Raw genomic sequence first — 24,156 nt, 5'->3', positions numbered from 1 at the left:
AAATAGGTTCCACATGACAATATGAAAACAAGTAATAGTTTTGTTTTCTGAATGAATGCTATGTATTAAATTTCAAAAACCCACCCACCTCCGTAGTGGTGGTTCAGACCTTTTTGAAAAGTTCATCCCAGTTCAGGGATTCTATCTATTAAAATCTCAGTCTTGTTTTAAGAAAACGGGGTTCGGTCTCATTCCTGTTCATCACATTGGCTCACTTCATTGGCACTCCCGAGGTGAGCTTCTAGTGGAGAACAGACCACAGACTCCTCTCCGATGCTCTGTGCTTCTGTCTGTGTCTGCCTGCCTTTATGTGTCTCCCTCATTCTCTCTCTCCCCACTGGAACTCAGAGAAGGCAACTGACTTGTTCATCTCCCTTTCCCTCCTCTTTAAATCATCATCTCCTGTTTTCATCTGTTATGGCCCCTTACTACTGCCATTACTTCTTAGATCTTGGGTCTTCTAACCAATGGTTCTTTCTATGAAAGCCTTGGCTTCTGTGAGACCCATCAGTGATTCTAGGCAGGAGACTGGCTCTCTGTGTGTGCTGGAGACTTCTTTGAGCCCTTAGAAGAGGTACTGGGAACTAACTAACTTCCATTAAAGCCAGGGAAGTCCTCTTTATTCTTTGTGTATAGTTGAGTGGTGACATTCCTAGATGGTACTCCGTCCCTCCCCAACTCCTGCACAAGGTCCTGGTGTTATGGTAGGTGTTGACTTGGTGAGGAACCATTGTACAAAATGGAGGTAGTTCTGTCACACTTCAGTGACATAAAGCGGAGGGCCCACTGAAGGAACTGCAGATATCCCATTGAGACTAGCTTTACACAGGCTCTACCTCCATCAGGTACTCAGCCATCGCTGGAAATGCCAGTGAACCTTCATTTGTGATAGCGTGTTTGACATATTCGGTTTTAAAACCCCAACCTTTTCTTTGTTCTCAGAGCATGCTACATTCCACCTGCTCAGGGGTCTATGTGTCCCGGATAAAAAATCCAAACCTTTAGTCCCAAATGAAAGTGGGGCGTTTTTTGATAGCCCAGCCCTTTGTTTTGTATGAACAACACAGTGGAGCACAGCACTCTGTGTTCTTGGCCTTGAGCCGTCTCTGGTTGTTGAGCCACTAGCCCTTAGGTTTTATCTACAGCTTTGCACAGCCGTTCCTAGAGAAAGATGCAGTGGTTTGGGTTTTGTTACTGAGGTAACCTTGTATTCACAAACTTCAGTCAGCCTATATTATTAGAACGTGAAATTTAACAGAGTTCTGCAATTTCCCCCTTTGTATAATTTTAAAACATAAAACCAACAAAACTCGTCATAAAAACACATGAAGCGTGTGGCTACTTCTCATTTCTACTAATTGTTTTATTCTTCTCTTCCTTTTTCCACACTATTTTTCTACTATTTCTTTAATTTTCTTGTGTCACTTACTCATGAAGTGTCACTTACCCAGTACCTTAAGGCCTTTGTCAGGTTGCAGGTGGCTCTCAGAATGAAGAGCTCTTGCAGTCTTGACAGTGACTAACTAACTAGCTTCACTGGCCTAGTGTCTTGGGTAGCCCACGCTGACCTTGAACTTGCTGTGTAACCAAGGATGACTGTGACTTTCTGATCCTCGTGCCCCCACCTCCCTGGATTCTGGGATCACAACTGTGCAGGTGTTACACCACTACACGCAGTTCAAGTGGTGCGGGAGCTGGGATTACAGGATTTGGGTGAACTGGGTAAGCAAGTCCTCTACCTACTGGGCTACAGGCCCAACCTGGCAGTATCACAACATCGTTTACAAAACCTTGCTTAACAAGACGCGGCTGTAAGTTCATTACAATTTAAGTTTAAATTTTCATCGTTTTAAAATGAAAGCATTACCAGGCATAGATAATGCTTTGGATGGCCAAGATGGCATCCGTTCATGGTTCTGGTTGTGAGTGTGTTCTTTTGTTTTGTTTTTGTTGTGGTTTTAATCAAAGAAGCAAAATAGATTAGCATTCAGTTTCTGTGTTTCTTTTCTCTTGCTTAGCATTTTGTCCCTTCGGAGCAAGGGACGCGACTGCTAAGTTGCTGGCGCTGCTAGCATGTCCCGCCCTGTCTAATTTGCTAGGAGTGGGTTCCGCACTCCTAGGATGACCATGCAAACTTCTTGACCGCAGGCAGGGGAACCCTACAGTTTGGTGAGGCTTCACAGACAGTAAGTTTTCCTTCTCAGTCCTGTCAACAGCAACAGTGAGGGCGGAACGGGAGATCTGAGGAGCCAGGAGAGAATCGCTTCGCTCATCTTCAAACTCATCTTGCACCGCTGCTTCCGACACGATGTATGGGATGTCTGTGCTGCGCGAGCGGGTGATCCTTTGAACTTGGCATTTCCATTCTGCCGAGTGGAAGTTCCATGCTTGGTCCATGATTGAACTGTACTCGGCACCCCAGTTGCTAAGTCCCCGGACCAGCTTTCTGCCCTCAGAATAGACAAAGCTTCTGGACTTCATTGTTTTGAAGGCGTTGGGGTCTCCTGGGTAATAGCGCGCGAGTTTGCTCTCCCGCAGTTGGTGGGAAACGGTGCTTTTGACGGTCAGCTGAGTGCCTGCAACACTCACTGCATTCAGATCCGGTGTAGCTTCCTCGCTCTTGAGGTCAGTCTGCTGGTCGAGCTCGCCCGCGGAGATGGCAGGATCCGGTCCTGGTCTGGGCTCTGCGCTCGTGGGACCATCCTGGGCAAGCTTGCTGCGGCCTGGCGTGGCGGGTGGGCTGGGACCCGGAGTGTGGTGCTGGCTGCTGGTCTGGTCCAGGTGCAACTTTGCATCCTCTTCCTTCACCCGGAAGGAGCAAGTTTTTTTCCGGAAGGCTGTCCCTGGCGAGGAGAGGGCAGGCTCCTCAAACAGAAGCTCCTCGCCGTTGAAATGGTAGCGGTACAAGCTGTAACCATCCGCGCTGTTGATGCTGCCCTGCCGCAGCAGGTAGGTGGCCTCGCATTCTGAGGACGCTCGCGACCTGGCCTGGATCAGGTCAGACCTGTCTATGCCCGCCAGGTTCTCCAGAGCGTTCACCATCCTGCCAGACAGCTCCTCCAACTGAGAGAGCCGAAGGTCCACAGTTTGCAGAGACGTTTTCATAAAGTTTTCTCTTTCATTGATTTCCTCCAACCTCATTGACATATTTTCAACTCTGGCAAACACAAAGGGATACGTTTATTAAATTGAGATTAATTAAATATTGAAAACAATAGAGATACTGTTGTCGCTGTTTGAACCTCCAGGCTTTCTTTGATTACCAGCCTTGCTTGAGCATGTTGCCTGCCCCTAATACAAGCTCTCACTCAAATTATGACAAGCATTAGGGAATATCAGTTAGCATGTAGTGCTTGCCATATTGCCAAGTATTCTGTTAGAGGAGTGTGTGCGTACTAATAAGTCTACTTGGTGCTGGTCTAGGTATATTCAGGCCCCAGCACTGCCCTGCCAGGTAAGCACTGGTTACTGCCATCCCCATTTTACAGAAAGGAAGTTGATCCACGGAAAAATGTAACTCTTCAGGGGTCAGAGCTAATGAACATTGCGCACACAACGTTTGCTTCTGCCATTGCCTCGCAGCTGGTTCCTCACACTGCCTTAGGAATGAAGAAAGATGCTGCTGGCCAAGAACCCAGAGCCTTCCTGAGTTTGGAGCGCCTGTGAGGGCATTTTCAGAGAGGGTTCATTGAGGGGGAAGACTTGCCGTGGGCAGCACCATCCCATGGGGTTCCCACTAAACGAAAAGCAAAGGAGACCGCCTCTACAGCAGTACACAAAGGAGCCATGCAGGCTTCCGCTTTTCTCTGCTTCGTGACCAATCAGATGTGAGCGGGTTCCCACCCCTACAGCACAAGCCAGCTGCCATGCCTCCCTGCCACGATGGACCATACCCCAAACTGTGAGCAAATATAAAGCACTCCTCTTTTAAGCCGCTTCTACAAATACAGTACAACCTCTGTAGCTGCCAGAGACTGCTCCCAGGACCCTCACGGGTATCAGAGTCCATCAGAGGCTCAAGTCCCTTGGCACAGTAACTGCATATAATCTGCACACATCTTCCCACACACTTTAAGTCAGCTCGGGATGGTCTATAACGCCTAATGTAATGTAAATGCTCTGTAAAGATTGGCTCCATCGTATTATGTAGGCGACAATGACAAAAATAAAAGCTGGCACGTGTTCAGTATAGAGGGAATTTTAAAGATTTTACTTTTAAAGCTTACTCTATTTATTTAGTGTTTTTAGTGTGGTGTGTGCACGCGCGCACGCTTCTGTGCCTATGCCGTGGAGCAGGGGAGAATGAACGTGAATGTGCCACAGCGCATGTGTGGAGACCAAAGGACAACTTGCAGAACTGGTTTTCTGCTTCCACCCTGTGGGTCTCAGAGCTCAAACTCAGATGGCCTGGGACAAGTTCTTTTACCCATTGAGCTAGCTTGCCTGCCAATCTAGTTTCAGTCTGAGGACGGATGCACAGATGCAGAATCCACAGATCCGCAAGGCCGAATGTACTAGTAGTTACTACTGATTTTAGCTATGACTGTCAATGACAAATGGGTTATAACAAAATAAATAAGTATATAATTTTATTGGAAGTTCAAGGGACTTAAAAATAAATTGTAATAATTAGATGCAGATTACCATATAATTTATTTGAAGGACAATGGCACATTAAATTGTCTGCATGTTAGATTAGTATTTGTATTTAACAATATACTCTTGGTGAGTGAGAATCCACAAGAAAAGATAATAGCAAATTATAAATTTTTAAAAAATAGATAATTTTTTAAAAATCTCATCAATCACCAAGCAACAGCACATGAAACTGTAATGCTGCTTGAACTGAAACCTGCTAGAATAAACCTCATCTTACATTTCAATATGTGCAGTGTGGATAGGTTCATGACATATAACTCTAGGAGGCAGTGAGGAATGCCCAGCATTTTGGACGACCTTCTAAAAATGGAATTTGTTCCAGGGATGAGTCGGGAGTTCTGGCTCCAGAGTCCTGCAGTGGCTTGTCCAGGCAGGTTCCTCCCTAGGTGATGGCAAACACCTTGATGCAGTGCCACCAGGCTTTGATTTTTTTTCCCCAACTTTCTTAAAAGAAGATGTGTGGTTTCTATAATAACATGGCTGGCAGTGCAGCCTGGTTCTAAGTCCCTGGTGTCCTTTCTACAGATCACAAAAAGCTCCTCTCTGTTCTGCTGGCTTTTCTCATTCCCACACTGTGAGAGTCTGCCCTTCCTTCTTGCTTCCTTTTTCATCTGGGTGACGCTGGTGCTCTTCCTTGCACTACCGCCTCTGCTCACGCTGGACATCCGGTGTGCCACGCACAACCTGCCGATGCGCTAGCAAGCTTGCCTGGCATTTGCCTAGAGTGGCTTTGGTCAGTGCTGCTCTTCTGTGCCCTCATTGACAGCTTCACTCTGCTGCTTGGCAGGATCCTGGTGTCTGTTCTTAACTCTTCTCTTGGACAGAGAACTATTTATGTGCCCCTTGATTAGTTACATCATTTGAGGAGGGAGGGGCTGGCTTCCTGGGAGCTTGCTGCTAAGCAGGACCAAATTTGCATGGACAAGAAGACCTGGGACTGCCTTATGGTATAGCCTCCCTCCCTCAGCCAGTCCAGTCCTGAGGGTTCTCGCTGCTCTTGCCCTGCAGGGATGTGCAGAAGAATAGTGCCGAATACTTCCCATTACTTTTGAAGGACACTTGCAACTCACTGTTAAATATACTCCTTGCTCTCCTCAATCTATTACCTCCAATGATTCCTTTTGTATTTAAACCACAATGCCTCTGCAGTAGTCAAACTTGAAATCCTCCAACAAGCATCCCAGAAAAAGCTAATGCAGCTGTGCGTGTATTTAAAGAGAAGTAAACTGGTATACATAGAGACATCTTTCCTCTGATATATTCTATAATTTTCTGCTTCTCCGTATTAACCAACTCAGAGTGCAGTTTGCCAGCCACTCACACATGAAAAAGGAACCCCCAATGTCAAAGTCATTGTTTCTTTGCTCTCCTTGTACTCTGCTTGCCTCTCTAACCCTCCCGTCCCACTGCGTGATCTCTGGTCCTGGCCTCTGGGAGAGACCCCATTTTGGTCTCTTACATCTCCCTTCTCTAAGGCTGTTTCCTGAAGGTGAAGAAGAAATGTTACATCATCCAACAGAGGCCAAGAGAAACTGCCAGACCCTTGGTTAGAACCCGAAAACTGTTGCCACTTGGAGAAAGCCAATTTTTGATCACTGTGCAGGAATAAAGGAGGTTGACCTGCGGTGGGGTTCTTTTTGTTTGCTTTTTTTCTTTTCTCCACCCAGAAATGTTGCAGGATATATGGATAAAAGAAGGGGAAATGGACTGAGTTCGTTTACTTTTGAAATGGTTAATGAAAGTAGCAAAGTATGAATGTCTTAATTACTTTTCGATTGCTGTGATAATTGATCATGGTAACTAAAGAGAGAGTGTGTCATTTGGCTTATAGTTTCAGAGGGTTAGAGACCGTGATGGGGGAGCAAAAGAACAGCTGAATAAAGATCACATTCACAACCATGAGGGAGAGAGAGAGAGAGAGAGAGAGAGAGAGAGAGAGAGAGAGAGAGAGAGAGGGAGGGAGGGAGGGAGGGAGAGAGAGAGAGAGAGAGAGAGAGAGAGAGAGAGAGAGAGAGAGTGCATTGGGAACAGCATGGGCTTTTGAAACCACAAAGGTCACCCACAGTGACACACCTCCAGCGAGGTCTCACCTCCTCATCCTTCTTAAATAATTCCACCAAGTGGGGACAAAGTAGTCAAATAAATGGGTCTATGGGGGGTCATTCTCATTCAAAGCACACATTTCACTCCCTGACCCCAACTGGCTGGTTGATATACTTAATGTAAAATGCATTTAGTTCTACTTTAAATGACTTCATACTCTTACAGTCTCAACAGTTTCAAAGTCCAAAGCCTCTCTTGAGACACAAACCAATCTATGAATTGTAGCTCCCTGAAAAATCAAAGAGCAGGTTATACACCTTCAACATGCGATGGCATATTTATACATAACCATTTCAAAAGGGAGGAATGGAGAACTATTGAGGAAATACTGGGCTAAAGCAAGACTAAGACCTGGAGGGCGAACTTCAACTCCTATAGCTCAGTGTCTGATGCCAAAGGGCTTAGATGGTTCTCCCTACCCCAGCTTTGTGCCTACAACACACTTCTCTCTTGGAGTGGCATTTCACTTGTATTTTAATAATTGAAGCTTGCCCGGAGATTGGGAAAGTAAAACAGTCACACTGGTCAGCCTTCCAGACCAGTCAGCAATGACGTACACCTTTAATCCCAGTGGCCACAGTAGTTGCCATAGAAACTGGGCAGTGCATGGCTTTAAACCCAGTGGTGCATGCCTTTAATCCCAGCCCTAGAGAGGATTATAAAAAGGGAGAAGACAGTTGTCAGACACCATCTCATTCTGAGATTCCTGGAGGTAGGACCGCCATTTTGGACTGAGGTGGAGGTAGAGCCAGTGATGGACTGTTTTGCTCTCTGAACTTTAGGCAAGCTTTATTTATTAAAATATAAATGAAATATCACTACAGTCTCTCTTGGGCTGGATCCACTCCCTGGTTGCAGCTCTCCTTGACAGGTAGGTCTTCCCCATCTCTGGCCTCTCCAACATCCTGGTGTCGCTAACACATTCCAGGTTTCACTTCTACAGCTGCATGCAATGGCCTCTCGGTGCCCTGTGCACAGATTCCCCTGCCACACCCTTGGCCTCAGTGGCTCACCTTGACCACGGATAGAAGATTCCAAACAGCTTTATTTGTGTATCCCTCGTAATTCTAAAGCCAGATCCACACATGACTCTGCTAAACCTGACTACTAACTTGGGATGAACCTAGGACCCCTGAATAATATTTGCTAATGCTTTTTAGGAGCAGAAAATTCCTTTTAAGAATTTGGAAGCTTAGCTATGTGGGGTCTTGCCCTGAGGGCACCCCTCCCTTTACTTCATCTCTGATCATACCTCTCTCTAATCTTCTCACTTCTTTCTGCTCAAGCCTTAGCTACAACATTAAATTTCCTGGTGCTTCTCCTCCTTTTCTTTTAATATACATTTGTATTCCTTTTTGTCCCACTTGCTCTTTTTGTAACTACAGATTTGCTTAAGAGTGATTATTAATAACCCCATGCCAAAGTCAATATTAATCCTGAATCTCTTCTGCCAAGCAAATTAGTCCATTGATTCTTGGGACAATGGCAGAAAGCAGGCACATTCTTCATTGCCAAAATATCATAACAACGGTCTCTAGCCCAGTTGCTGATGCTGTTCTTTGAAACCTCTTGAACTAGGCCTCCATGGTTTCCAGGCTCTCAACACTACTGTTTTCTGAGTTCCTACAAGGAAGGTCCACTATGCTCTGCTTTTGTAGTTCAAAGTCCCAAAGTCTTCTACGTTCCTCCAAAAACATAGGTCACATCAATATTCCACTCTCTGTTCCAGCCTCTGGCTTAATTATTTTTCTATTGCTGTGATAAAACACTATTACCAAAGCAATTTATGAAGTAGAGTGTTCAATGTGGCTTATGGTTTCAGAGGGTCAGAGTCCGGGATGGTAGACTGAAGGAATGAGCTTACATTTTGGTACACAGCCACAAAGCAGAAAGGGAGCACACACACACACACACACACACACACACACACGGAATCTCAGGAACTTTTTTGAATCTCACAATCCACACCCAGTGATAACACCTGCTCCAACAAGGACACACCTCTTAGTCCTTCCTAAATAGTTCTACCAACTGGGATCAATCATTCAAATAAATGAGCCAGTTTCATTCCGAGCACCACAATGAACTATCTTCTTTTCTAGTCATGCTTTGTGACTTCTTACTAATCTTGGCATCTACACAGAGTGATTCCACATATTAATGATAGACTACCTAGGATTTACTGTTTGTTTGTTGTTTGTCTGTCTGTCTGTTTGTTTGTTTGTTTGTTTGAGATGGAGTATCTCTGTGTCCTTGGCTGTTCTGGAACTCACTCTGTAGGCCAGGCTAGACTTGAATTCACAAAGATATGCCTGCCTCTGCCTTGCAAGTGCTGAGATTAAAGGTATGTGCCACCACTGCCTGGCATACTTGACATCTTTCAATGTGCTTAGCTGCTAACATGAAAAACCTCTATTCTTTGATAGGCACTCGGTGAAGTTTGATTAATCAGTAAACTCAGAGATAACCATGTTATTTACAAATAAGAATAGTTATATTTCTCCCCTTTCAAGAAGAATCATGCAAACCATTTATTTTTATGGTTCTATTGAAGGGACCATGATTCTCAACACTGTGTAACAGATCTGGCTGTCCTGGAACTCACTTTGTAGACCAGGCTGGCCTCTAACTCACAAAGATCCACCTGCCTCTGACTCCCGAATGCTAAATATAGGGCTTTTCAACTGGCAGAGCAACAGAAAATTCCTGAGGGCTAGCCTTCACCCTCTATTATATGAAAGTCAATTTACACAAATGAAGTCTATAAACTTTCTGGGCCCACATGCATCAGGCCCTTGCCTTTGAGCAGAATTTTTCACTCCACTTAATTTCCAACATCACTTCTTTCACCCTTCCTCTTCCTAAAGACATTGAGGAGGCCAGAAACAAATTTGCTTAATCGATTTAGATTTTAATTAGTAATCCCAGTGTCCCATACCCCTTCATATTTCTTTGTCTAACTCAGAGGTTAGAATAGATTGACTTTGGGTTCTTCTGTTAAGAGGGTGCACCCTAAATGCCACCATCATCCCCAAAGTTTCAGATTAATAGCTGACATTACATACTCTTTTTGTTTACTTAGTTGAGGTTTCTCTCTCTCTCTATTTTTTTATTTTTATTTTTTTATGAAAAAACCCAAGGGTGTTTCTGTTTAATCCCACACCAACTTTGGGAAACCTGTAAGAACTGGGGATGGAGTTATTCCTCTAATTCCCTTTACTATGCATCTGTCACCAAGAGTCCCTTGTAGAACAACAGTTGTATTGAGTAACTGTAACACAGCCATGTTGGAAGAGTTACTGAAACTGTATATGTGAAGGTTTCCCCATGAACGGCGGGTGCTATGTGAGTGTCAAAGAATGTGACTGTGTGGAATTGGGTGTCGTTGCTAGCCTCCTCTACATCTCCATGGGCCTCTACACTGCTTACTAAATGGGTATTTTGGTTTTAGTGTAATATCCATAAAACTTAAACTAGAGTGACACTTTTTGTTAAAGAAATTGAAGCCAGCGCTTCCATATCACTTTAAAACAATGATATATCTAACAGCGTGGTTAACTTCTGGACAGTATGTGGAACTTTTGTAGTAATTCCTGTGGGACGGCCTGTGAAAGGTGCCGTTCTGTTCACGTAAGTCTTACCTTCATCTCCGCATGGTGAGATTCTGTGTGTCTCTTTTGAAGGAAAGGACCTAGACATGTGGGACTCAACTCCGAGCCAGTTCTTCAAACATATTTTTTTGCACAGCCACCTTTTCAGATGGAACAGTCCTTTTTTACCTGCACGGTACCTCATAAATTACACAGAACATTCCCATAATAACAGAGTTAAGTATTCACATCAAAACGTGATGTTAGTGGAGTTAGGTCCAGTTCATTCTTGTATAAACCCAGGTTTCAAGATCCCGTGGTATTCTCTACTTGAGTTCTAAGACTATTCCTACTCTATAATTTTATTCCAGATCCATAGATCATAAAGTTATCTAACCCACTCTAAATTTTACATTAGGCATTTTAATTTCCAGTTACTTCCTTACATAGACTGTCTTTAAGGTTAGTAATTATAGGGAGAACACCCAGGGTAGTGCCTTGCCCTGACTTGCAGAGCTTTTATACGTGAAAGACTGAACAAGGACTAATAATGATAGAATAAAACTCAAGCCTTAAGTCTCCCATCTTTCTCATTCTTTGTAGTCAACAGTACACAGAGCGGTTACTATAAGAATATTAAGCTTTCTGGGACGCTAGTTCTGTGTCCCTCATTTATACACCACCATTGCTGTTCCTCGGTTTCTAGAATTCTAAGCATCAAAATCACTAGCATCTTCTAGCACTTTCTACTTGGGCCAGAGCCTGTAGTCAGCTGCTAAGTGAAGCCCATTGACATCCTGGATTATCTCTTCCACAGTCCTAGGTTCTCACCCTTTGTCTAGCATCACTAGGGCCATAGAGCCTGGCAAAGAGAAATAGTGCCTGGAGACACTCAAATGTGTTTATGCTGCCCCTGGTGGCACTAGCACTGTCCCAGCTGGTTGGTTGTGGATAGTAGTAGAGTCTCTTCAATCTCCAAGCCCCATGCATCCTTATGTTGGGGCTATTGGGTGAGTGCTGGGCTAGCCTTATGTCAACTTGACATAAGCTAGAGTCATCTGAAAGGAGGGAGCCTTGGTTGAGAAAATGCCTTCATAAGATCCAGCTTAGGGCATTTTCTTAATTAGTTTGATTCATTAGACTGATTATGGTCGGTGCCACCCAGGGCTGGTGGTCCTGGGTTCTGTTAGAAAGCAGGCTGACCAAACCGTGGAGAGCAAGCCAATCTGCAGCATCCCTCCATGGCCTCTGCATCAGCTCCTGCCTCTGGTTCCTGCCCTGTTTGAGTTCCAGTCCTCATTTCCTTTTATGATGAAGAGCAGTATTGAAGTGTGAGCCACATAATCCCTTTCCTCTTCAACCTGCTTTCTTGTCAGGCGTTTTCTCCCAGCAATAGAAATCCAAACTAAGAAGGATGTCGCTGATGAAAGTCACGGGAGTCACACTGACATGTCCCAGTACAATGCCATGCTGTCTCACGGCTGCATCTTTATTACTCTGCAACACAATCCCATGCTATCGCCCTTCTGTGTATATTTTCCCTAAAAGTCAACGTGTGCACCTAGAATCACCCCTACTGGATTCATGACCACGGTAGCACTGACGTGGGTGGCCCTGAGTGCTGGGTTTTTCCCTTCTATGTTCTCAGTCTTTACATTAGCGCCTCCAGCCACTCTTATGGTCTTTATTTCTTCTGGAGGAGGAATGATTTTCAGGTTGGGGGCTGTGGGTTGTGGATTGGAATATAGACCACCCGTACACTTTACTTTCTCTCTTTGAAAGTCAGCTGCCTGCAAGGAAAGTGGTTTTCTTTTTGTCTTGGTCCTACAGAAGTGTGGTGGGATTGATGACCATGAGCAGGGGCTGTGATAATTACTACTGCCAGTGGCTGAGCTGGCAGGCCTAAACTAGGAGTATATTTAACAAGCCCTGAGCCTCACCACCCAGTATAATTCCATTGCTAATGAAGTTGATATTTTTTTATCTGTTGGCCTAATGTTTGTATCTCGCTCTGAGTTGACTTTGTGTTGGTTAGTTTTATGTCAACTTGGCAAAAGCTGTAATCATTGGGAAGAGTGATTCTCAAGGGAGAAAATGCCTCATATGATTGATAAGATTCGCTTACAGGAAGTCTGCTGTGCATTTTCTAGATTAATGATTAACGTGGGTGGTCCCGCTTCACTGGGGGCAGTGCTGCCACTGGGCAAAAGGTTTTAAATGATATAAAAAGCACTTGCTGATTGAATCAGCAGTGTTCCTTGATGGCTTCTGTCTCAATTCCTGCTTCCAGATTTCTGCCCTGAGTTCCTGTCTTGGCTCTCATTAATATCACCCAGGATATGTAAGCCCAATAAACTCCTCCTCCCAACTTGTTTTTGGTCATAGTGCTTTATCACAGCAATAGAAACTGTAACTAAAACAGGTTACAAGTCAGATGAGGAATAAGAATGCCACTTAAGGAGCCAATAAGGCTCCAACATTTAATCCATTCCTTTCTCTGCTCAAGCAGCCTTGATTCCCATTAACTTTTAATATGAAAGCATTCAGATATGATTGGTCCTAAATGTCTTTCTCACTACTGTGTGTTTTGTCTTATGCTCTCTACATCTTTCTAAGACTGATCTCTCAACTCCTCTTCTTGCTACCATCTTGCCTCTTTGCTGAGGTCTCTATTATCAACACCTTCTCTTCCTTATCACATGAGAAAAAGAAGCCAATTATATCTCAATGCCATGGATTGTTGACTTCCTGTCAAGCCTACAGGAGACCCAAGACTTAGTCCAATTCATGAACGTGACAAGAATACCCACCCGAGCAGAATCTATAGATACAGCTTTGGCTAGCCCAGGCCTAAGGCTCTTTAGCTACAGGGCCAATTGCACTCAAAATGTGTAGCTCATGAACTCCAGTCTGTATGTTTGAGATATTAGACATAATAAAACTTATATAAGTACTGTACTGGAAGACTGAGGCAGGAGGATATTGAATTTGAGGTCAGGATGGGCTACATAGCAAGACAAACAAAACAAAATAATATAAATGGCAGCAGAATATAATTTTGAAAGGAAAGGAAGAAGAAATATATCACATATTCTGAAACAGAGACTAACGTATTTGTTGTACTCAGACATTAAATTTTGGTGCTACACTTCCTTGAAGCCACATGAACAGGGTAACCATGGTGGAAAACGTAATTCTTTTTTCCTTTCCTTTCTTTCTTTTTTCCTCTTTTTTCTTTTATTTTTGAAACAGGGTTTCTCTATGTAGCTTTGGAGCCTGTCTTGGCACTAACTCTGTAGAGCAGTCTGGCCTTGAACTCACAGAGATCTGCCTGTCTCTGTCTCCTGAGATCTAGGATTAAAGGTGTATGCCACCACTGCCTGGTGATAACATAATTCTTTTTTTTTTTTCAAGACAGGGTTTCTCTGTAGTTTTGGAGCCTGTCCTGTGACTAGCTCTTGTAGACCAGGTAATTCTTGATTTTGAAAAACAGAAGTTAAATCACTGACAAAGTTTTCCTCAGAAAAGACTCTTTCCAACCCAGTTGGCCCTGTGGAACCATTGTAAAGATGTGGACATCAAGAGAACCATGCGCTCAACACTAGACTTGCAGAAGGCTTCGGGGAGATGTTGATGCTGCAGTTACCAACCATACACATTTTCAGCTAGTCATTAAGTAGGAAGTGATCATCTCATTTTAGTTCAACTGGATTTGAGTCAACTAGGAGACACACCCCTGTGTGTCTATAAGGTGTTTCCAGAGAGGACTAACTGAGCTAGGAAGACCCACCCTGATTGTGGGTGGCACCATTTATGGGCTGAGGTCTCACACTGAATAATGGAGAAAAAAAGCGGTGAGCTGAACACCAGCTTTTGTCTCTCTCAGTTTCCAGGGAGACTGGCACCGAGGGCCCAGGGAGACTAGCAGCTTCATGCTCCTGTCGCCATGCCTCCCACCACGATGAGCCTCAGACTATGAGCCTAAGTAAAGTCCTCTTTCTTTAAGTTGCTTTTGTGGGCGTTTTATCACAGTAACAAGACATTTAACTAATGCATATGATGAGAATGAAATGTTCAGGTTGACAAGCTCTGACTTGGTCTTGCTGGTGGCTATTACTATGTAGCCTACTGGCCCCAGTTCTTGGTTGTCCACTGTTGCAATCTGAGGAAAGAGGCAATGCCTACCAACATTAACCCTTGTTTTGGTATTACTAACAATAAGCACTCGCTCCTCCTCCCCATCCTTTCCTCCTCTCTTCCCTTCATTCTCCTCCTCCCCTCCATCCTCCTCTTTCTCTTCCTGTTCTTCTTATTTTGATACACATTTAAGGCTTCTTTAGAATTCATTACGAACCTCAGAATGACTTTAATGATCCTTCTGCCTTAGTTCTCGGGCATATGCCATTATGCTAATATCAAATGTCTCAGAGTTGTGTGTCCTATGGTCCTTTGCCTTTGCCATTCTTAATAGGAATCACCAAGTCATCAGGAAACCGAAAACCTTAACTCAAATACATAAATCTGACAGAAAACCTCTAAACAGGGACAGGGAAGAATCAGAACCTGTTGTTAAAGGACTGGACTATTTAAGATCAACAGTTTCTTTAGGACAGGATCAACTGTATCTAACTGTATACTCTATGAGCTGCATTATGTCCTGTATGTTTTGAAGTGATTAGAAGACATAAAATGAGTAAAGGCTATATAACAAGATTCATGCCCAAGTCTATGAGAATTTTCAAAAAGCTCCAGCATAGAAGACCATGGAGATCAGCATCTGCCAGGACAGGTTTGGCCCATCAAAACCATAGACATCTGAAGTAGGAGGGAGCATAGCTGAGTCCTATCACCTGCCTCAGATTCCACAAGGGTTGAGAAGAGATTAGAGATTTGTAGTGAAGTATGAATGATTTTTAGTTACTCATTCATAAAGCTCTATTTATACCTTATGGTATTATCTTGGCTGACAAAATCCAGACATGCTGACTGCATCCATCTTAGGGTTCAATGGTTTTGACCCAGTTACATGTGTTTGGTGGCCAGGGAGCTTTTTCACATGTCAATGGTATTTGAGCAGAGGTTCAAAGAATGAATAAGGAAGGTGGGTGTGGGTAGACCAGGTAGAGGGGCTGGCATGGGCAGAACTCCTGCGTCAGAAAGGACAAGGTGCTCTGAAGAAGTCAAAGAAGATAAGGTAAGGAACACGAACCACAGTGACATTCAGTTTCTGTTGAAGCGGCTGAATGGTGGTGTCATTTATAGAACCTGGAGTCCAGGAGAGGTCGTCTATATTTAAGAGAGCTATGAGAGCCCGTGGGCATGTCGGTGGAGCTTTGGGTTGAACCCTTTGCTGCAACCCAGGGCTGTGTTATCTAACAGTGAGTCATACTGTAAATCTCTTACTGAGGGACTAAACATTGGGTGTTACAAAATATTGACATTTGATAACAAAAATCAGTATTAGAACTTAGTGTTCATTCCCAAGCATTGGGGGGAAGGGCTAGGTTGAGTTGTAGGAACGAGGGTTGACATGCTTGGGACCCTTGGTGGAAGGGAATGACTGATGTGCACATCAGGGAGACAGATAGTGATGAGACTCCCCAGTTTGTGTTTGCAAAGGTGCTTGGGTAACAGAGTGGTGAGAGAAGGTCTGAGGCCTGTCTCTTCAAACCAGACCTGACCCTGCACTGATGGCTGAAACAGATACCATTGAGAGAAAGAGCAATCAGTAGTCAAATGAATGAAATACTGTGCAGAAATGAACTGACTGAATCGATTGAAGGGATGGAAGAATCAGCAGAAATTTCCAAACACACAAACATCTGTTTTGAAAGTAACCACAAGTACCCAAAATTAGGTACAGCAAGTGCCTGCACGGCACCTGTTCCTCTGGTGGTCTGGTCCTTGGGAAGAAAGCTCCTCCTCTTGCCTAGAGCATTCACCTGTGAGTCATCCTTGGCAAAGAGCAGCCAAAGGAAGTAGAGGGGCAGGAATGTGTTCCCGTCTCCTGCGGGGGGCCTCAGTCAAGAAAACAGGAAATAGTGTGTGTGTTGCCCTGCACACTTTCATTCCTATTATGTGTGCACAGCCCCAAGAGAAAACCTCGATTTGGTAGTGCCCTGATAACTACATTCGTGAATCACTGGTCCAAGAATGATAAAAATCCAAACAATGCTAGGGAAAGGGAGAAGAGAGAGAGAGAGGCAAAACCAAAACCAAACACAATTTCCATTGTGAATGACTGACTAGAGCAACATTCAAGTCAAGGTCTGACTCCTAACTGGAAATTTTTCACTACATTATGAAGAAGGAATTTCTATGTTTTAGAAGCTTAATAACTACTGTAAAGCCATCAATTGAGTGTTTTGAAGTCTTTTTTAAAATGTCCTTCATTAAGGCTAAATGTTGGTACAGGTAACCTTTGAATTTAGCTGGTCTGGCTCAGTTGATTACAAGGTGACTGCGGCCAGGAGGGGCTGGGGACCAGATGTCAGAGGCATATCTAGTCGTTTTGGCTGGGGCAGAATCTAAGGCCGTGCATGCGGCAGAGAGGCTTGGTGATGTGTCTGAGTTCTGCAGTAGTCTTTGGGCTTCGCTGGTCAAGGCTGACTGAAGACCCCCTTTTAAATGCTATCATGTTTGTGTTTCTCAGTATATGCTGGTATCTGTATCAGAAAACTACTCCTAAGTGCTCGAAGATACAGGATGGGCCAGACCTTGCTTAGGCATGTTTCCCGCGTCTGTTTCTACCCAGTTAGTGACATTCTCAGGAACAACATGCTAGCAAGATTTGAACAAGCTAACATTGCTTTCCCTAAGAAATAATGGGTCCCAACAATTCTGATTTCAAAAACATGTATATCCTTTCTTATTCCCTTATTCCCTGGCTACTTGTTCCCAGTTTAGGGTATAGAAATACATCAGACTGGCACACTCCTAGCTTTGTGTTCCTCCCTGACCATCCTTCATTGAGCCATTTGTTGATTTATGTGCTTATCCATCCATCTACCCATCCTCTTGTCTGTCCATCTGTTCGTCTGTCCATCTATCCATTCATCCATCCATTCATCCACCCATCCACTCACCCACTCACCCACTTCCCTGTCCATCTGTTCATCTGTCCATCCATTTATCCATTTGTCCATCCATCCATCCATCCATCCATCCATCCATCCATCCATCCATGCATGCATGGCTAACCAGTATCATATTTCTCTGTCTACCGGACAGATCCTGACTAATTGGGGAGATTAAGGGAAACAGACACTCACCCCTTACTCCAGCCCTGCAAGATCTCACACTTCGTGTTATTCCAGAGATGAGAGCCTTTTCTCCTGGGCTTCCCTGCAGCAGCAAGAAACTATGCATATATGCAGGGTGGGGATCTCAGTCCCCAGTGGGCCTCCTGGCTTGGCAAAGGGAACCGCACGCTAAAGGCAGGGATTTTATGGTGGCCTCCTATAGCTGATATAGGATTTGAGGTAAACACTCCACTTTAGGAAGTATGTTTTTTCATGATTGTTTAAAATAAATATTATTTCCCATAATCAATTTGCATCACTATTGCAGAGGTAGGGAAGGTGACTTTTTAAAACGCGGGAGAACAGTGAGCAACTATAAGCGATCTTAGCCAAAAACCCAAGCAGTGATTTGAAATGAACACCCCGCGAAGCGTGGGGTGCAGAGTCTGGCGCACCTCTCGCAGGTGACCCGGATGCGCTCGTCGCTGGATGACTGCTGCTCATCCTCCTTTTCCCGGAAGTGCTCCTGCACGCACTGCTCCTCAAACTCGTGCAGTTTCTTCAGCTCCTCGTCACTGAGGAACAGCTCTGTGTGGGGGAGAAGTGTGGGGGCACGTGAGCACTGCTTTTTAGAAGAATCGCTTTAGCATTTTATAGCCAGACTTTGATTAAGCTTTAATTCGACCCCACGAGTAGGCATTTTCCTGATTACTTCAAGTAGCTGTTCCCTCCACGGTTCCCCCAAAAGAAAGTCTGTCTCAGTGTTCCAAATGCTATCGGAGCAAAATGGATCATGTTTTAATGAAAAACAAAAGTGAATTGCATCTGTCTGGAAAGCGAAAGGTTTCCCAGAAAACAGTTTGCACTTAATTGCATAAGAAGCCAAGCTTTTCTTTCCTTACCCTCTTTAGACGGAGCACATTCATACATTTAAAGGGGTCTTCAAGCATACGGAAGTGGAAATAGAAGAAAGACTTTTGCGAACTTTAAGATTCTGGTCTCCATGAGTTGGCTTTTTACCAACACCATTTACAATGTAAGTGAGCAAGGCTCACTGTATACCCAGAAAACAAGAAACTTTCTAAAACACCCAGCGGCTGGACTGCCGTGGTTTTCACACGCCTCGGTATTTTGATGAGGCTGCGATGGAAATGTCTATTTAGTACCTTCTTAAAAAAATTATCCCGCAAGTAAAAACGAAGAATCCCCAACGTACTCAGCCCACGGTCCCGCTCCTCCTGCTCCCCTTCTCTCTTCTTTCTGCAGCGACCACTGAGACGCATAATGATGATATAGAAGTGGCTCAAAATGATCATGGGTGGAGGAAGGACTGGCCTGTCGTGAAATGTCATGATCAGTTGGTATCGCTGGAACTTCCACACTTGATTGGATATTGACTTGACTTCAAAGAAGGTATTGCTTTAAACGAAGACAGTTTCAGTTAGTTCTTATTGTCATTTCAGGGCTTTCTGTTCCTTGGGTTTAAATGACATCCTGAGATGGACTTAGTGCAATCTCACTGAGGCAGATTCCTTGATCATCTGATTTTTTTTTTAGCCTTATTCATCAGTGTGGATTATCCACGCTCAAAGACATATCAAATATGTTGAATTTTGGTTTACACTGTTTTCTTGAAAATGCACACCAAACTGCGGATTAATATGCTCAGTGTGATATTTTATGTTTTAAAGGTACTTTGAAGAGTTAAACTTTCAATTCAAATGACTAGATGACCTACTTTTTACTGTGTAGATGAGCAGCTGATTAATAATTGAGCTTATCTGAGGGTGCACTATTTTGGATGTGGGCAATGCAATCTTTGTCATATTTTAGCTTCCAGCAGGAGTCAGTCAGTGTGTGATTGTTAGCACTGGAGCTTTAAGAAAACCCATTATTGTCTAGAGACCTTGGTTTTCTCCTTTCTCAAGCTTCAGCCAGAGCCTTGTCTTGTTACATGGTATGACTTTACAATTCTAGGGAGAGTTTTTCTTCATATTTCTCAAGTTCGAAGATGTTTTGTTCTTGTGTTCTGGTTTTTGAGACAGGGTCTCATGTAGCCTAAGCTGGTTTGTTTTTTTTTTAATTTTTTTATGGTTTATTTAACTTTATTTTATGTGCATTGGTGTGAAGGTGTCAGATCCCCTGCAACTGGATCTTTAGACAGTTGTGAGCTGCCATGTGGGTGCTGGGAATTGAACCCAGGTCCTCTGGAAGAACAGTCAGCACTCTTAACCACTGAGCCTTCTCTCCAGCCCCGCCTAAGCTGTTTTTGAACTTGTTGAATGGTCAAGGATGACTTTGCTCTCCTTGATGCCCTTGATTCTATTTTCAAAACCCATCTTAGATTGTAAAATAATTTTTCAACATCTTTAAAGTGTTGTCAACAAAATCAATGCATGTCAAATGGGCAGTTTTATAAAAAAAAAACTTTATTTAGTAATTTATTTACTAAATTTAGTAAAAAAACTCTACTGCTCTGAATGATAAGATTTAATATTTTATATATAAAATAATCATGTGAAGTTAGTATTTTTGTCTTCGGTAGTGAAAATGAATAAAATGAAAAGCACAAGTTTCTCAAATCTTCTGTTGCTCAGGAGACGTCTGCATAAGAAATTATCTCCATTAGTTTAGAATGCGTGCTTCAGTGTTAAAATACTAGCCAAGATTCAAAGTTCATACAGTCAAGTGCTGACAATTGATTTATGACTACATTGAGCAAAATCCTATCCCTTTAAAAGTTTTAGTAAAGTTCTCTGAACGTACTGTAGGTATCACCATGACTTTCTGACCCTGAGCTGGAGCCCTTAGAGCAATGAGCAGCGGCCATGAGGCCTCCGTCATGATCCTTACTTGAAAACAGCAATCAGGAGGTTGACCAGCAGGATGTTGGCCACCAGGAGATAACAGGCCATGAGGGCAGGTGTGAGCCAGGCACCAGGGATGCAAGGAGGGAGCCGCTTGCCTTCCTCGTCATAGAGGTTTTCACCACAAGGAGCTGAAAGAAAAGTTTGTTGGGGGGGGGCTTGTTTTGTTTATGTAACAAAAAGGATAAACATCTATTATATGTGTTTTAAATAATCTTTTTCTTTTGGGATGGATACATATGTGTCTGTGGATGCACATCTGTGCATCTGTATGTAGAGGCCAAATGCTCTCCACATTATTTTTGACGCAAGGTCTCTCTCTGAACCTGCAGTTTGCTATACTGGCTCCGCTAGAGCCAGCAAGCCCCAGAGATCTTCCTGTCCAGTATGTGTGACTGTGCCTTGCTCTTTCATATGGGTTCTGGGGACTCGAACTCAGGTCCTCATGCTTGCACAGCAAGCACTTTACCCACTGAGCCATCTCCAGCCCTACTTAGTTTGACACAGTCTTACAAACTTGAGATCCTCTGACCACAGTGCTAGAATTACAGCTATGCACCCCCACTCTTGGCTTAATTTGATTTTTGTATCTCATAAGCAATAATTTTCTAAACAAAAATATCGAATCATATAAAGAAGGTAATAAATTTATGTTTTTACTTTGGGATAGTCATAGTGAAGCTTGTTGCATTTGTAAACATTTTCCATTTTCTTACCATCATATCCCTTCACTATGTTTAGAAACTTTATTGTTCATTTGGTAGTCCTGGGAAAAATGAGCACAGGACCTTGCACATGCTTGGCAAGCATTCTACAACTTAGCTACACCATGTATATAATTAGTTTTTAATGGTGGTTAAACAGACCCATTAACCATTATTGTATCTCCCTATGTTGTCTATTAGAATCTTATTCTGTCTTTTAATAATTTCCCATTAGCCGCTGATGCTGTCTTCTTGTGATTTTCTTGCTTTCATTTTACCTTAACTCTGAAAACATATTTGGTTTCCGGTGTGACGTAGGGGTCCCTGCCACCCGCTCAGATCGACTATGGAGTCATGTTTGAAAATGAATTCTTCCCCTTCTGTTCACAAAGGAGATCTAGTTCCCAAAGGGGGAAAACACGAGGATCCCAATGTGGAACTTATGGTCTATTCACAGTCTAAAAAAGTACTGGTCTTGGGAAACCAAAGCCAGGAGGGGGAGGGAAATGGGAGGCAGTTGCGGGGAGGAGGCAGAAATCCTTAATAAATAAATAAATTTAAAAAAAAAAGAAAAAAGAAAGAAAGTCTTTAAAAAAAAAACTAGGATAAGACCATCAGTAAACAGACGAGGAAAAAGATTACTTAGGAAAACCCTTCACAAACTCACCCCACCAATTCCATGGGAACTTACGATTGATTTCCATGGCGTAGACTAGACAGTCATTGGATATGAAGTTTGCGTTTTGTTTTTCAATTGTCCCAGGAGGGGAGAAAAGAAAATAAGATGATGGGTGAGAGGAACATAAAATAATTTACCAACACAAGAATTGCTTTGCTGCTAAGATACACAAAGACTCAAGCCTGCTAGAATAAATGTACCTATTATTAATTCTGAAAAACAGATTTCATGAATATCCATCTAGCCATATGTCTATAAACAACAGTGTGAGCTTGGGAGTTAAGCTCTGGGAAGGCATGATGTTGCTTCAGATGATCCTTTGAACTTTCAAGTGTGACAATCAAGCATTCCCTATATCCTGCCACGAACACCTCAGCAGCGCAAATAGAGGCAAAAGTACGGGGAAGCAGTCAGATGGAGAGCTGAAAACCTGCTCCGAATGATGTTACTGAAAAAGTATAGTCTTTTGTTTACCTCATTAGCCTCTCTCATTAACCAATGTGATTAAAAGCATGAACCATAAAAATACCACAGCAATATCTGTATTCCAGAAACTTCTGTCTGTTTGCTTTAAGTATATATGTTTAATTAAATTTGGGTTTAGACCAATTTCTCACGTGTATACAAGGTGTACCAACCACTTCCATCCCCACCTTTCTATTTTTCCTGTCAACCTCCCCTCCTCCGCACAAATCTCACTTTCCTAGTTATTCATTCATTTTAACCCACTTAGATTAATCAGGACAACCTGTGTGACAATGAATTTGGAGCTAATCTTTAGGGTCTGGTGGGCTCAGCAGAGAACACAACTACAGACAGTGATTCCTTCCCTCCCCGGCCTTTCCCAGAATCTACTGAGAGCCAAGAGTTCAGAGGTAAAGGATCACTGTGAACATCTCCTGTTTCCTCGTCTTGTTGGTAGTCCTTGTCTGGTGTGGTCCCTGTGCAAGTAACTGCAGTTGTGAGTGTGTAAGAGCTGCATTGAATGCAGAGAATGGCATTTTGTTGTGCATCTTTCAGCCCATCTTCATGACATAAAGGGAGGGGAGCAAGAGGAGTAATAGAGGAAGCTAAGATAAATTTTCTCTCTTATTATTTATATATATATATATACACATACATATTACATATGTACACACCTATGTAATATAAAAGCAAAAATGGAGCAGGAGGATACTGGGAGAAGGACAAATAAGAGCAACGTACAATATATGTAATGGGGAAAATGTCATAATGAAGTCCATTCTTTGGTGTGCTAACTAACACACAATAGAAAAAACAGGGAATAATACATGCTTATATAGGTAAGATACTTTCAAAACTTATTTTTTCATAAAATAATCCAGTGCCTGTGGCAGAATGAAAAATACTTTACTTCTAAATTAATGGGTGTTCTCCCATTAACACGCAGCTAAGTGATGATCATCTGCCCTGGAAGCAGGGAAGAGAATCTTACTATGAATTCTAGTCTTACGGTCTATCTGGTCTGCAAACACCTCTCCATAGATCATCCAGTAGGGCATGTAGAAGATGTTTCGAGCCAGTTTCCAAGAAGGCTTCTCCTCTGGGTGCAAGATGGCTTGGCGAGCTACTCCAAAACTCATCAGCACCACCAGCATGATGACCACAAAGTACAGCATGTCAATCATCTGCGTAGGAAGAACACGCATTCCTCAGTACTAACTCGTGGACCACGTTCACCTTGGCTCATGCTATTGTGCTTGCCAAAGGTGTCAGTTTAATTGTGATAAACAAAAGCTTCTTTCCCATCTTTCCTCCTAATCCACAGGCTGATAGCTTTTTATACCCCATGCAGAGCTTGAGTCTTATTCCAGAGCCCTGATGCCTTCATCTGCTTGGGCTCATTCTTGCTTCTATTTATTGCTGCCCATTGCTCCAGTTCAGTTCTAGAATGCTCCTTACCAAAGGCATTTGAATAATGTTTTCTGGTTTGCACCTAGAATACTTCTCACTAAAGGCTGTGTGTTAAAGGCTTAGTTTCCAGGTTGACGCTATTGGTCAAGTCCAGGACAGAGATGGAACCTTTGAGATGTGTGGCTTTGTTGGAGATCCTTAAGTCATCAGGACAATGATTGGACCCCATCTCCTTCCTCTTTCTTTCCTCCTTGCCTTATGCTGTAAGCATGCTTGCTGCAACATGTATTCCTGCCACGAGGAGCTTCCGTGACACACCCCCAAAGCCACAGGCTCAGTCAACCATGACTGTAACCTGTAATGGATGTTTTCTTTTATAGGTTGTATTTTCTTACAGTGACAAAAGCTAAGTGACACACCCCTACACAGATGTTCTGG

General features: G+C 43.3%; 1 protein-coding gene across 2 annotated transcripts in view; it reads right to left on the bottom strand.

Moving 5' to 3' along the window:
- Positions 1–1,980: 1,980 nt before the first annotated feature.
- Positions 1,981–24,156, bottom strand: part of Trpm1 (transient receptor potential cation channel subfamily M member 1) — a 99,617-nt gene continuing 77,441 nt past the window's right edge. The window contains exons 22-27 of one of the 2 annotated variants that reach the window (XM_075953299.1): positions 23,300–23,492; positions 21,856–21,876; positions 20,447–20,591; positions 18,810–19,012; positions 18,049–18,181; positions 1,981–3,157 (exon numbers count right to left, since the gene is read on the bottom strand). In XM_075953299.1, coding sequence (XP_075809414.1) covers positions 1,981–3,157; positions 18,049–18,181; positions 18,810–19,012; positions 20,447–20,591; positions 21,856–21,876; positions 23,300–23,492 — 1,872 coding nt within the window. The remainder of the gene's footprint in view (positions 3,158–18,048; positions 18,182–18,809; positions 19,013–20,446; positions 20,592–21,855; positions 21,877–23,299; positions 23,493–24,156) is intronic. The other variant, XM_075953300.1, reaches the window with a different exon arrangement.

The sequence above is a fragment of the Microtus pennsylvanicus genome, chromosome 18 (assembly GCF_037038515.1).
Source record: "Microtus pennsylvanicus isolate mMicPen1 chromosome 18, mMicPen1.hap1, whole genome shotgun sequence".
Lineage (NCBI taxonomy): Eukaryota > Metazoa > Chordata > Mammalia > Rodentia > Cricetidae > Microtus > Microtus pennsylvanicus.
Note: the sequence above shows the minus strand (reverse complement) of the source record. Positions and strands in the feature narration are given on the sequence as shown.